Here is a 12,931-nt window from a genome sequence, read left to right as displayed (position 1 = left end):
TTTCATGGTATTTTTCGAACTCGATCGGATAACGACTCTTTAACACTCTCGGCGTGGTACGGCGGAACAGCACTAGTCCTCAGTTGTACGCACGCGCAACAGAGATCAAATTGATACTTTCAGTATTTTTATTCACGAGGCGGGATCTCCGAAGAGATACTTTTATATATATAAACAAATCAGGCAAAGAACATTAATTCTAAACCGCCTGGTGATATACTGAAATTTAATTAATTAATTTGAAACGATAAAGATATATATATATATATATATATTTCTAATAATCATATTATTCATTGCACAATTTTCACCATACCTATTAATTATACTTTATATTCAGCACCCATCATGCTTTGCAATTCATATATTATACAATATAAAATTTCAACCATAAAATATTTACTAATGCTCTAATTCATATAAAAAATGAATGTATTATTCTAAAATAGATTGATAAATTGCACCATATTCAAACTCAAGTTTCTAAAAAAAAAAATGCTGGGTGGGTAATCATGACACAACTCATTGTTGTTAGCAAAATTAAAAAAAAAACACACAAAAACAAATAAAAAAGAAATTTAAATGTCTGCACCTGTCACTGTGAAATAAGCAATAATATCAATTACATTTTTTCCATTTGATATAATTTCATTTATATGTCAACGTGCAACTAACCAAAACTAGTTGCAATTTTACCCATACATAACACAATCTTTCAGTTGCATTTAGCTCTTTCCAGTTTCAGAAATTTAGAGCATGTTCAACTCAAATAAACTGCGCTTATGTCGACATATTTTTCAGAACTGTGCAGTCAGTAGTGGTGAGTTGCTTGGAATGCTTACTATTAACAAAGTTGACAACTGTGCAGTCAGTAATGGTGAGTTGCTTGGAATGCTTACTATTAACAAAGTTGAGATATTTTTATTTGAGTTGGTTTCAGTTCTGTGTTATCCAACTTTAGTTAGGATGGAATATGTTTTGGACAAAACTGCAATATAAAGTGGAATTAATTGATTCTGTATATAATAGTTATAATAGTAACTGTACATATAGTACTACATAATGTTGCACTAAGCTGAGATGGCACAAAATGTTGCATTGGATTGCAAAACAGAAAAATCATTTCCAAAATTTACTCTTCAAAAGTATCTTAAATAACTAATTATTCATAACAATTTAACATACTGTATAATTACATTGATATTATTATATTGCAATTTCTTGGCAAGTATTCATTACTAATAAAATTATTAAAAAGATTTACAGTAACCTATCAATAAAATGTATTTATATATTCGGAATCATAAAAGTGTTGTTGATTTAATACTGGTCAAATAGAAGCACAACAATTATTTTCAATTATTAATTTCCAAACAAGGTGTACACTTTACATGGAACATGTCAGAAACACCAACATTTACAAATTCCAAGGCCATAGTAGATAGAATTCTTAGTTCTTATCAGCCATTCGTATGCATAATTCGGCCCTTTTTTCAATACTGATTTAAAGATGTATTGTCCTCCAAAAACATGAAAAAGAAAGTTTAATAGAATCAGACTTTGTATAGGCCTTTGAGCAGTTTTAATGAAGTTATTCACTTCCATAGGAGAAAAAAACGATATAAATTAATGATTTCACTTTTAAAAAAAATATCAATGATTCATTTGATTTTTTTTTTTAATTGAATTACAGTTTTTCCAGGAAAATAATTTTTGTTTTGATCGATTTTAATTAAATCCAACTATTAAGTGAAATGGCATAATCAACAAACCAAATAAACAAAAAAATAATTTTTTTCAGGAGGACAATACAATATATTCCTTCTCTTCAGTTTATATATTTCACAAAGCGTGACTTGCCCTATATGTTAATGTAAAAGGGTCTAGATTAGATACTTGACATGATGATGTACAGTACCTTTATAAATCTATAAGTTAATCATACAAACATAGATTTTCAATTTTATCAGGATCAACTTGATATTGAGGATCTTCGTCAATATCATGTGGCTCAAGCAATTCAATGAAGAAGCTGACAGTTTTGGTTTTGGTCCAACTGTATGTGTTATCAAACTTGACTACATCTGAAAATATAAACATAAAAGTTTATAGAGATATTCTAAGCCTGTTTTTGAAGGTCATTGTAGTCATTTCGGTGGCAGGTTATGAATGCCCAAATTAATAAATTTATAATTTACTGACCATAGTTTATTTATTAAGTACAAGGGTTAAGCTTTATTATAACACACCTACATGAATTCTTGTCAATTGATTAGACGATTGTGGGTCACATGATATACAGTAAAACTAAACTTGATGCAGCACACTGGATCGTGCCTTGTTATGTAAATCAAGTACTGCAATTTTGTTTCGCACGTTCATTTTTGTTGCACAGTAAATCAACCACACACACTAGGCTGTTATTAACTGATCAGTGTGTGCCGTCTATAGTTATTGTACCCCATGTCTAAAATTGGAGCGCTGCCTCCTCAAATGGTTTAGGCCTTGATAGCCTTTCATTAAAAGTAGGTGTGTTATAAAACATGTAATGAATTTTTATATTCGTGAAATGGTACAAATAATTTGATTCGGTGAAAGATGAAAATTACTAGCAGTACAGCGACATAAGGATTCTACTTTTAAATAATTTACTTTATTTATTTCAACAATATTTTACGAGGGTGGTCCATCCAGCCGAAGCTGATCATTAGTGACCTTCACAAAAATAGACAATATAGACAACAACAGAATTTAATTCTGTAATTTTTGAATAACTTACATTGTCCTGGTTCATCCAGAATGACCTCTCCATCTTCAGGCACCATGTGACTATTGTAACGTTGAGTTTTCTGTATAACAACTTTTTCATTTTCTGCACCTACACGTTTGATGCCAAATGCGATGTCATGATCATGTGTTTTGAATTCATATCTAAGGTTGGTAAACAGATGAAACAAACATTTGTTTTTCTTAGGATCAAAATAATAATGCCTAAATGTAATGTTGCCAAAATCCAGTATCAATAGAAAAACATGGTTGTTTTTTTTTTTAGCTGATTTTGTTTAAATTGACCACAAATGTATTATACTTTAATTAGAGGTAGCGACAGGAAAATTACTTTACAAAAAAAGTTGACCCTTGATTTGATCAAATTTGGGGTGATCAAGGCTTGACTATGTTTCATTTTCAATGGAAGTTCAATTTTGGCAGGATGTGTGGGTTAAAAAGGAATAAAATAGTGCCACTATATTAATGAAATACAGTACTACTATAAGTTACTCGATATTTTCTTTTTCTTTGCAAAGTGAGATCATTGGTTTTTCAGTAGATGCAAAGAGGAGAATATTATCATGTATAGCATAGTTTGACTGTTTTCCTAAGGTTTTAAAGTTATCAATGACATATTTAGTACTGTGGATTCGTAAACGTTTTAATATGTGTTTGATTCCGATGGTGGTGTTCTCGAAATTATGAGAACACCACCTTTACTAAATGTTGTATGAAGTGGGGCATTCTTCATATGTGAACATGTACTGTGTTTAGATCATCAATTGATACCTACCTGATAACACTTCCAGGTTTGGCCACATTATACTTCAGCTCAATCATAGATCCTCTAGATATTTCTTTGGTAATTAAATTTTTGCTTGAAAGTTCACGATCCTTTAAGTAATATGACTTAGGAACATCTCCACCCATCTGAATCTAAAAAAAAAGAGTGTGGTGATGATAGAAGTGTATGAATCGCAAACAATTCAAATACAACTATGATGCAGTGCAGGAGCTTTCAATTTACAACTGAAAACATAACTGGGTCAGGTCAATTGATGCATCTTCAGTCATCACCTGGACCTAGAAACCATCAAAACTGTCTCAAGGTGAGGAGTGAGGAAACACATCCTAATACCCCTGCAACGTACGTTGGTCATCAGTCATTGGTTGTCGCAAAAATACTTCCTAATACTACTTGCAGCTTTTTTTGTGCATAAAAGTAAATGAGTGAGTCGCCAACAGTGAAACGCAATCTATAGCCATAATAGAGGCAACTGATTTTATTGTTCTAAAATATGGACTATAAACTGTAGATCTATTATGTGCATTATAAAGAACCTAGTACATTTTTCAAGATGAGTAGGGGTTTACCCAGGTATACTTGCACAAAACCATTATCATGGACAGAGGAGAGAGCTCCTTCATTGGCTCCACTTACACAAATGAAAAAATAGTGGAGAAGTATGTACTGTAGTTGTAAGCTGAAATAACGCACATAATTACAATGAGTTGCAACTGAACTGTACCTTGCTAGCACATGTCATATTGCCATCAGGATCTGTAGCCTTTCCACCCCAGAATGCTGGCAAAACAGCTTCATCAACTTGGGTTAGTAACACTTCCTTCCAATTACCTACACAACATAATCATAAATATGTCAATTACATACACAAAAACCTGAATAATCGTTACATTTAACCATGGATTAAGAAATAGAAGGATATGCATCGACGGTGACATCAAACGATTTTCCAATGCGCTTGCCTATGCTGAACAATTCTGTTTTAATTTCATCACAATCGGACTATGGAATGTTCACTTTCTTACGACCGGTAATTTTAAGTAGTTGGTAATATTAATAAAATATACAATTTTTATATTTGAATTATCATATTGGCCTTCCACTTCTGCCATTACAAATTGCGTTAATCTATAGAATATTAAATTATGCATTTGACCATGTTGTTACCGTGTCTTCAAGTACAACAAACATGTTTTTAATATATGGCTAAGCAGTGGTTTCTTCATAAATCTCATAATTATCGATGTGATTATATTTAAATTGTAGTGCCTTGTGATTGGCTAGTGGTTATGTCATCCACATCACATCTAATCAACAGACCTAATTGAATGAAAACTGTGATCCCTGATCCGGGATTATGGCTGGCTATGTATAGTTGCGATATGTCACCACTGACTCTACTACTCTAGGGCTCGTTTCGTTTTGAAAAGTAGACGCAAGGCAAACTTATTACTTAACCATGAACAAACAAAGCATAAAAGTACCTTTTCTATTACTGTATTATTATTATTATTATGATTACACGTAGCTACTACACTTAAGATTAGCCTACCAATAGGCCTACCTAGGCCTATATCAATGTCGGCAAATCATAGGGTTTACTATACTAGTAAGCCTAAAGGGCCTTGGCCTAGTATCCTTGCTGATTTTGTAATTTTACATGTAGGCTGAGACAACAACTAGGTAGGGCTACTACAGGTCATAAAATGCTACTTTAAGGTCTTAAAAACATTAGCGTAGATCAATCGCGGCAGATTTCGAAACATGGCAAAATTAATGTTTTTTAAACCCAAAGGGTACTACAATTTACAAACAATTTGTATTTATTCTTGTAATTACATTTATTATTAATCTTGTAATATTTCTGGGAGATCGTTTAATTTGAATTCAGAAAAGTTAATTAAATTCGTCGCATAAAGTTTTGTTCGTCGCCATAGCAGCTAGCGCTAAAAATATAAAATATTAATCATGCCACCAAGATAAGAGTGCGCGAAAGCATAGCCAACAAGGTTAAAAGTTGTTGAGCATGTGCAGTAAACAATATATTGTGGCGGTCCGTGCTCTGTAGGTTAGAGTCATGGAAGCTTTGATCTCAAACTGATGCATATCCTTCTATTCCTTAATCCATGATTTAACACGCTACTGACGTTGAATGAAGTTTTGATGCTGCATATTACATATTCAATCAAGTCGGGTTGCCAGGCAGATAGGGTAGGGGCACTGCAACATAGCCAAAAAATCGACACAAAATATAAAAAGAAATGAATTAAAATCGAGGCTTTCCTCGACATAATAATTTGTCTTCTTCGAGCCGAATCCCCGGATGTTCAGCGCACCGCGCATACCAGGTTACTACCATGAGTATTGACCAATCACAAACACTCTTTCGTCGCATCTAAGGAAGGTTAAAGACACTTACTTCCAAGAACATGTATTTTCTTTCTTGTGTATTCCTGTAGGAATGGTTTTACAAGTGAATAAGCCAGAGGAAAGAACTTGGGAGCTTTAATAATGTAAACACTTCGAAGTGTTTCAGGATAATGCTGCTCAAACATTGTGATTACCTGCAAAATAATGGTATTATAAAAAAAGATAAGAATTTAATATTTAAAAGACAACACAGTAGTAAGTAAATAAAGAGAGTCAACTTTGAAAACTTACATTTAATGATACAATACAATATACAAATGGTATAAAAAATAGTGGGTGCTTGTTATTTAAACATACAGAAGACATTACAAAACAGACAAAAACAATGTGAAATAAATATGGTTAATAGCGACTCTGTAAAATTAAATTGTAATTTACTAAATCCAATCTTTAAAACATTAGATCAATCTAGAACAATTAATTGATTCATCATTATTTAACATGTTGTATTGTTGGAAAAGTTAGATGGATGTGAGTTTTGAGTGGTATTACTAATCAATATGACAGAGTTCACGTTGAAATGTCAAAGGTCTGGAAAATGCGATAGAAAAATGATAGAAATAATATTTAAAATGTTAGTCTAGTTACAAACTTCTGAAATAAGTCTAAGACTCTACTGACTATTAATAGAACAATCATATTTTGTTAGCTGTTGATGTTGGTACCATACCTGGTTAAACAAATCAATGCCTGGTTTCCAAAGGTGATGAAGGCCAAGTCTACCAAGATCCATAATGTATGTCATACCTTCAATATGTCTACCAAGCTAAAAAATGAACAAGTAACTTTATGTAATTAATTAAACTATATTCTATTAATCACAACGGTAGATAATACATATTATTTATCAAAAATATGACAAAAAATGTAGTCTCAAATTGAAATCAACTTTGTATCTGTTTTACTGCTACTATGGAACACGGCAAGTTGCAGGGAGTCTGGTTAAGACACAAAGCTACCTTTGAATGATAGAACTGCAAATTGGAATATTGATAATAATAAAAAATGTAAATTGTGCGGTACAAATTCGGACGAAGACATCCATCATTTCATCCTTAATTGTCCAGCTTTAAATAATATACGTAATCAGGAATTATTTAATTTATATGTGGATATGTATAGAAATGGCAGCAAAGATATGTTTGATACTTTTTATACTTCTCATGAAAATGACAAACTTAAATATATTTTGGGATACTCAGATAATTTAATTTAATTGATGAAGAGTGTGAAAATATTTTGGATAGTTTTTGTAAAAGATACCTAAAACAAGCCACTTTTACTATATCTTGTTTTGTATTCATTGTAGGATAGGGGTTGATAGTTGCTTTTGCCTTTTTTTACTTTTCTGTTAATTGTTATATTTTATATTGTGAAGGATGCACCTTTGTGCTAAGTGTGCCACCGATCTAAAGGTGTAATTCCAAATAAATAAATAAATAAATAAAAAGTGATTCAGGGCAAGTTGCAGGGAGTCTGGTTAAGACACAAAGTGATTCAGGGCAAGTTGCAGGGAGTCTGGTTAAGACACAAAGTGATTCAGGGCAAGTTGCAGGGAGTCTGGTTAAGACACAGAGTGATTCAAGGCAAGTTGCAGGGAGTATGGTTAAGACACAAAGTGATTCAGGGCAAGTTGCAGGGAGTCTGGTTAAGACACAAAGTGATTCAGGGCAAGTTGCAGGGAGTCTGGTTAAGACACAAAGTGATTCAGGGCAAGTTGCAGGGAGTCTGGTTAAGACACAAAGTGATTCAGACAGCTAGGAAGTTTATCAAACAGTGAATAGATACTATAAAAATAAATGCTCATGTAATCCCATGAGTCATTTTAACTTTACCCTTGTTGACTGTTCTTCCATATCTCTGTACAGCTTCTCTAGCATGTAAACATTAAACTTAATGAGATCACTCCCTTTGCATGAATAAACAAGACCTGGTTAAAATATGAAAAACAAATGTTGATAAACTGAACTTTCAAATTGGTTTGGATTCTCCCTTTTTACTCACCATTGCAAGGCTAGAGACAAATTCATGATAATGATTCTAATTTACATGCCTACCCACCCATTTGTTGTGAGACTCACATATTTAAGGAACTCAAATGGACCCTACTTTTTCCTGAAATGCCCTTTTTAAACTGGAGACCAGCAGTGATTAATAGTTCCAACAATCGTAGCTTAAATTTGTTCTCACTTTGTGAAAAAAAAAACACGTAAAAGTCCTATCAAATCAAAGGCTTGCCTTTCTCACACTTAAAGCCTAAAATGTAACATATTGCTTGAAAACACAAACATGATATAAGGTAAATTAAACAATAACAATATAAGGAGTTATATACTTGTTTCTAATATATATATATATATATATATATATATATATATATATATATATATATTATGTTTGGTTTCCACTAGAGACGCAACGCAATGACGTAATCCCCAGGTAAGCGATTTGACCAATCAAAAGCCATGTCACTGTCACTTGTCATTGGTTAGCTAGCTCACGTTATGTCTACATCATTGCATTGTGTCTCTAGTGAGAAACAAGCTTAACTTGGCATGTATGTTTATTTGACCTCTCAATAGTAAAAAAATATTATAAATTATCGACCTTTGGCATCAATGTTTCCAACGGGAAAAATCCAGACTGGACATCCATGCTTATCGTAACCTGGACTACCTCCAATATAGTATTTTGCAATAACCTACACCATGTAAAAAAGACAGGAATATTTTATATAACACATGTTATTGTACCATTAAAGCCTTTCGGTTAACAGTCGATGTATACAGTATTTTTAACCATGTCCAGAAATAAATTTAAACACCAACCTCTGGAGTGGTATAGGTGTCCACTATTGTGTCTGCATTCATTCTAGCTCTCCATTCCAAATTCTGTAAAGAAATAAAATATTCTTTTTTTTTAAAGAACAAATTCATATTCACACTTAAAAATTGTTTGTTTATTTTTTCTTCTGTTTGAAAGATTATACTTTTTTGCCATAGCTGCACGGTATAAAATAGTTCTTATCCTTGTACCAATTTCAATTTTGATGAGAAACATTATTGAAGAGCATGCTTGAATTTCCAACTTATTATTGTAACAATAATAACATTCTGGATTTATTAAGCGCTGTACATATTATTACCCGGTCATTTTTGGATTTACGCGTATGGAAACATACTCCCATAATACAGCTAGTAATCAGTGCAGTTATGCCTTAACCTTACAAGGTACTCATTTGCACACCTGGGTGGAGAGGGGCAAACGTAAGTAAAGTGTCTTGCCTAAAGATAAAGAAATATGACGAGCATTGAATTCCATCAGTAGTCTAACACACTGTGCCACATGCCCTTATTTGATGGTTTGATATTTTTTCTAGAGGGTTGTGTACTTAAATAATTCTTATAGTTTGCTTATAAGCTTAAAAATACCATGCCTTGTCTTTTAAAAATTGCAGATGTGCTACAAATTGCACTCAACACATTCATGGGTGTGCTACAGTAGTTGTGCTGTCTGTATCTTAGAGTGAGTATGGGTGTGCTACAGTAGTTGTACTGTCTGTATCTTAGAGTGAGTATGGGTGTGCTACAGTAGTTGTACTGTCTGTATCTTAGAGTGAGTATGGGTGTGCTACAGTAGTTGTACTGTCTGTATCTTAGAGTGAGTATGGGTGTGCTACAGTAGTTGTACTGTCTGTATCTTAGAGTGAGTATGGGTGTGCTACAGTAGTTGTACTGTCTGTATCTTAGAGTGAGTATGGGTGTGCTACAGTAGTTGTACTGTCTGTATCTTAGAGTGAGTATGGGTGTGCTATAGTAGTTGTGCTGTCTGTATCTTAGAGTGAGTATGGGTGTGCTACAGTAGTTGTGCTGTCTGTATCTTAGAGTGAGTATGGGTGTGCTACAGTAGTTGTGCTGTCTGTATCTTAGAGTGAGTATGGGTGTGCTACAGTAGTTGTACTGTCTGTATCTTAGAGTGAGTATGGGTGTGCTACAGTAGTTGTACTGTCTGTATCTTAGAGTGAGTATGGGTGTGCTATAGTAGTTGTGCTGTCTGTATCTTAGAGTGAGTATGGGTGTGCTACAGTAGTTGTGCTGTCTGTATCTTAGAGTGAGTATGGGTGTGCTACAGCAGTTGTACTGTCTGTATCTTAGAGTGAGTATGGGTGTGCTACAGTAGTTGTGCTGTCTGTATCTTAGAGTGAGTATGGGTGTGCTATAGTAGTTGTGCTGTCTGTATCTTAGAGTGAGTATGGGTGTGCTACAGTAGTTGTACTGTCTGTATCTTAGAGTGAGTATGGGTGTGCTACAGTAGTTGTGCTGTCTGTATCTTAGAGTGAGTATGGGTGTGCTACAGTAGTTGTGCTGTCTGTATCTTAGAGTGAGTATGGGTGTGCTACAGTAGTTGTGCTGTCTGTATCTTAGAGTGAGTATGGGTGTGCTACAGTAGTTGTGCTGTCTGTATCTTAGAGTGAGTAAGGGTGTGCTACAGTAGTTGTGCTGTCTGTATCTTAGAGTGAGTATGGGTGTGCTACAGTAGTTGTGCTGTCTGTATCTTAGAGTGAGTATGGGTGTGCTACAGCAGTTGTACTGTCTGTATCTTAGAGTGAGTATGGGTGTGCTACAGTAGTTGTACTGTCTGTATCTTAGAGTGAGTATGGGTGTGCTACAGTAGTTGTGCTGTCTGTATCTTAGAGTGAGTATGGGTGTGCTACAGTAGTTGTGCTGTCTGTATCTTAGAGTGAGTATGGGTGTGCTACAGTAGTTGTGCTGTCTGTATCTTAGAGTGAGTATGGGTGTGCTACAGTAGTTGTACTGTCTGTATCTTAGAGTGAGTATGGGTGTGCTACAGTAGTTGTACTGTCTGTATCTTAGAGTGAGTATGGGTGTGCTACAGTAGTTGTGCTGTCTGTATCTTAGAGTGAGTATGGGTGTGCTACAGTAGTTGTGCTGTCTGTATCTTAGAGTGAGTATGGGTGTGCTACAGTAGTTGTGCTGTCTGTATCTTAGAGTGAGTAAGGGTGTGCTACAGTAGTTGTGCTGTCTGTATCTTAGCGTGAGTATGGGTGTGCTACAGTAGTTGTGCTGTCTGTATCTTAGAGTGAGTAAAAGATTACCAAATGTAAAGTTGGATTACTGCGGAGGCATTTTAGGCTAGTACTCTGTAGAATTTTAGGAAACACTCAACTAGTAAGTAAGTAAGTAAGTAAACATTGGATTCTGTTCCAGACTTAAATAAACAAAATCTACTAGTGAAAAGAAATCATATCATTTTATTTAACAACAGATTATGGTAAATTAAAATGACAATGTATTTCTAAATAAAAAATTTAAATGATAATAACTCTCTTTATCATTGCTGGTTGCAAATTGTGGATACACTTAATCAATAGATAGCTTTTATGTCAATACAGATACAATTTACATTGTATACTCCATAGTTAATCGCTGCACTTTGCTCAACATTATAGGGCGGAGACAGGGTTTAAATCTGATAAAGTTTGGCAATACTTATTGAATGCTGACGAGTTATACATTTATTAAATTAAACAGTATATAATATAACTCAAAAAATGAATATAATGAAAAATACAATTATTGTCAATTACAAAATGCAGAACTTACTTTCCTAAACATTTTCTCTGAACCTTTTAAATCAAAACTTCTTGCTAAAATAAAAAAAACATTTTAATCAATAAAATTAATATTTTATATCTTACTAAAATCAAATTTGAACAATACCATGAAAGTCCCAGTGGTCTAATGTTTAGGACATTTGCATTTCAAGCAGAATTTTTCAGGTTTGAATCTCGTTTGGGGCGGCTTTTCTCATTGTCACAGACTTCCGTATCTTTATCGTTACAAATTAATAATATGAGGCAGTTTAGAATTTGTTCTGTGCCTGTTGGTTTAATAATTAATAAAAGCCTTTTGATATTTGATCCTTATTTTAGGTTTTCAGCCACTTCATGAGCAAACCTCTACATTTTTAATATAATTTAATAATCTTAGATGGTTTTAAAATTATCTTACCTCTCAAAAATCGAAGCAATGTATGATCATCATGTTTCGCTTTCATCACATCTTTAACATTTTCTTTAAACTGAAAATAAAAGTACATAAACAAATATTTTAAAAATATTATGCATGCAGCAGTTAGGTGTTTAAAGTACACAAACATTGTAAGTTCTGTTAATTAATGTTATTGCGGAATTTATTTCAAATTATGAGGGACTATTTGGAAATTACAAGAGGAAATTGTAATTGTAAAATGTGCAAAGTGGTTCAGATATAGTAAATAGAAGTTGAAGTCAAGCCATAAATACAACTTGAGGTCCTAAATTAAAACCACTTTGTTGTCATTTTTGCCAGCTGTTATTTAATTCATTTCATGACGTACCTGTTGCAAACGCTGACTTTGTTTTTCATTCAAATCTCCTAGTCTTCCACTCATTGTCAATATCTGTTCCTTCTTCAAGAATTGTCAAAGATAGAAAATATTGTAAAATATTTGTTATTTTCTTAATATGTGTTTTGAATAACCTCAAACAACCAGCTGCTAGATCTAGTCTAGGCTAGCTAGGCCAATTTAGATAGGCCTAGCCTAGGCCTAAGTTAAGTAGCTAGCTGATTAATGGATGCTGCCCGTCTGCAGTGCTAACAAAAGCACTTAATGTGGTTGGTAGAAAAACAATTTTGAAGAAAAGTTGTCTACGATCTAACTTTCATAAATAACTCTCCACACCAGAAAACAAACACAAAAGACTCTACATTTCCAAAATCAAAACAAACCCTGCAGGTTGGCCACAAAAAAAAAGTGCCTGGGTTTTTTTGGAACACACCACTATGTTGGAGGAGGTTTAAATAAAATTGTTTGCAAATATTACAAGAAATAAGCAAACAATTTACTTTATTAAATTTAAAATTA

The 12,931-nt window shown here is 33.5% G+C and overlaps 1 protein-coding gene across 1 annotated transcript; it reads right to left on the bottom strand.

The window, feature by feature from the left end:
- Nucleotides 1-1,934: 1,934 nt before the first annotated feature.
- LOC140043682 (SEC14-like protein 2) lies at nt 1,935-12,781 on the bottom strand. Its single transcript, XM_072088185.1, has 9 exons — nt 12,404-12,781; nt 12,037-12,106; nt 11,629-11,672; nt 6,675-6,770; nt 5,994-6,138; nt 4,299-4,405; nt 3,563-3,705; nt 2,780-2,931; nt 1,935-2,084 (listed from the first exon to the last, which is right to left on the bottom strand). Exons 1-9 carry the CDS (start codon nt 12,455-12,457, stop codon nt 1,936-1,938), a joined length of 960 nt encoding a protein of 319 aa, XP_071944286.1. The 5' UTR covers nt 12,458-12,781; the 3' UTR covers nt 1,935.
- Nucleotides 12,782-12,931: the final 150 nt, after the last annotated feature.

The sequence above is a fragment of the Antedon mediterranea genome, chromosome 3 (assembly GCF_964355755.1).
Source record: "Antedon mediterranea chromosome 3, ecAntMedi1.1, whole genome shotgun sequence".
NCBI classification, from domain to species: domain Eukaryota; kingdom Metazoa; phylum Echinodermata; class Crinoidea; order Comatulida; family Antedonidae; genus Antedon; species Antedon mediterranea.
The sequence above is the reverse complement of the archived record's forward strand: the minus strand, read 5'-3'. Positions and strand labels throughout refer to the sequence as shown.